The sequence below is a fragment of the Bison bison genome, unplaced genomic scaffold, assembly GCF_000754665.1.
Source record: "Bison bison bison isolate TAMUID 2011002044 unplaced genomic scaffold, Bison_UMD1.0 scf7180017864492, whole genome shotgun sequence".
In the NCBI taxonomy this organism is placed as follows: domain Eukaryota; kingdom Metazoa; phylum Chordata; class Mammalia; order Artiodactyla; family Bovidae; genus Bison; species Bison bison.
Genome location: NW_011495051.1, coordinates 7,134,608 through 7,136,347, shown reverse-complemented (window position 1 = coordinate 7,136,347; position 1,740 = coordinate 7,134,608). Strand labels below are relative to the sequence as shown.

The 1,740-nt window shown below is 59.4% G+C and overlaps 1 protein-coding gene across 1 annotated transcript in view; it reads right to left on the bottom strand.

Moving 5' to 3' along the window:
* The window catches only part of ZNF653 (zinc finger protein 653), an 18,822-nt gene that overhangs the window by 3,263 nt on the left and 13,819 nt on the right, over positions 1 to 1,740 (bottom strand). The window contains 2 exon segments of the mRNA XM_010828495.1: positions 59 to 236; positions 961 to 1,075. Of these exon segments, the coding sequence (XP_010826797.1) occupies positions 59 to 236; positions 961 to 1,075 (293 nt within the window).

Here is a 1,740-nt window from a genome sequence, read left to right as displayed (position 1 = left end):
GGGCGGTACCACCTGGGGGATACTCTGGAAACCCCAGAGGCAACGCTGGGGGCGTCACCCGCCTAGGCACTGCCCTGGGCGGGTCCGGGCCCGGATGCCCTTCCTCCCAGCCCCTCGCCGGAAGCCCGTCACTCACTGCAGAGGCGTCTCGCCTGTGTGCGTGCGCCGGTGTACCTCCAGGTGGTTCTTCCTCTTAAAGGACTTGCCGCAGGTTTCGCAGGTGAATTCACGGACACCTGAAGAAGACTATGATAACTAAGGCAGCTAAAATGAAGCGCAGCTACATCCTCGCAGGAGGCTCGGAGGCTGCCTAGGAAGGCGATTAGGCAGAGCAAGAATCTGAACTCAGATCCCTGAGGGGCACAGGACGCAAACTGCCAAGCCAGAGTGGGCCTGAGTTTGACCCAAATATTTCACCTATTGGGGCGATTTCACATAAAAATCTAAAGTTCAGGCTTCTCGAAAAGTCTGAAGCCGTGCCCTCTCGCTGGGCACGGGGGGAGGCACCAGCGCTCCCCACGAACCTATAGGCTATGACCTGGGTCAGGGAGGTGCTTGTGGCAGACGGAACAGAAATCCTGTCTCAAGTCCACTTCCCTACCCTGGGGTGGTTCAGTGTTCCTGCTCAGTCCTGAAACAGCTCCCACATGAGCATTGCTTGCAGAAGTGGGGAGCCCAGAGGCCAAGCTAGGGACGAGGCAGCCAGCCCCTGCCCAGCTACACATGACTCATAACAGTAGGTGTCCTTGTGGCCATGCAGCTCCAGCTTACTGACCACTGGGGACGTGCCCAGTGAACTGCTTTACTTCCACCATCTCACACCAGCCCTTGCGGTGGACATGGAGGAGGCTCTGAGAGAGGCAGCCCCAGGCCCAGGTTGCACCCTGCTCCCAGCCCTGGCTTCCAGGCCCAGGGCCCCCTGCCTGTAGCTCAAGCTGCCAACCCAGCCCTGGGCCTGACCTGAGTGAATGATCATGTGCCGCCGCAGGTGGTTGGATAAATAGAACTTCTTGCCGCAGCCAGGATGAGGGCACACTTTGGTCTTCCCTTTCCGATGCACGAGGTTGACGTGGTTCTGGGGGTGAGAGGGGCAGGAGTGGGTGCCATGGGCCCACTTGGGAGCTCTACAGGGTGGGGACAGATAGGGGCCGGCGGGGGCTTGCCCCTGCCCTTAGGAGGGACTCCCAGACCCAAGCTGGGGCCCAGGGGCACAACTGGGATCAAAGAGCAGCTTAACCGGGCACCTGCTCCAGTCAGACTCTGGGCTGGGGCATCCGTCAGCCTCATCAGAACCATGTCAGAACCACGGGAAGGGGCTGCCACCAGCCCAGCTTGTGGATAGGGAAACTGAGGCTCTGGAGGCTTAGTGGTTTGGTCTTGTCTTACAGGTGGGCAGTGACAGGGCTAGGACTGGAGTCCAGGGCTGTCAGCCTCACAGTGACTCTTTCTGTGCTGTTGAGCTGCCCCCAGAGCCTGGAGCAGGCAGCCCCCAAGTCATTCATTCCTTTGTTCTTTAACTCACTGGCACAACCGCTCCAGTGTGCAGCACCAGGCCTGGCACACAGATGGGGCTCAATACGTGCTTAATGAAAACATGACTTGGCAAATTCCAAGTTCTCTTGGAGCCATGTCCTGTGCCAGGAGTGGGGTTGTGATGGAACCCCGTCTCTGCTCTCAGGGCACCCTCTCCAGACCCCAGGGGGCACACTGCAGGCATGTCCTGGTAGTGCAGTGAGTGAC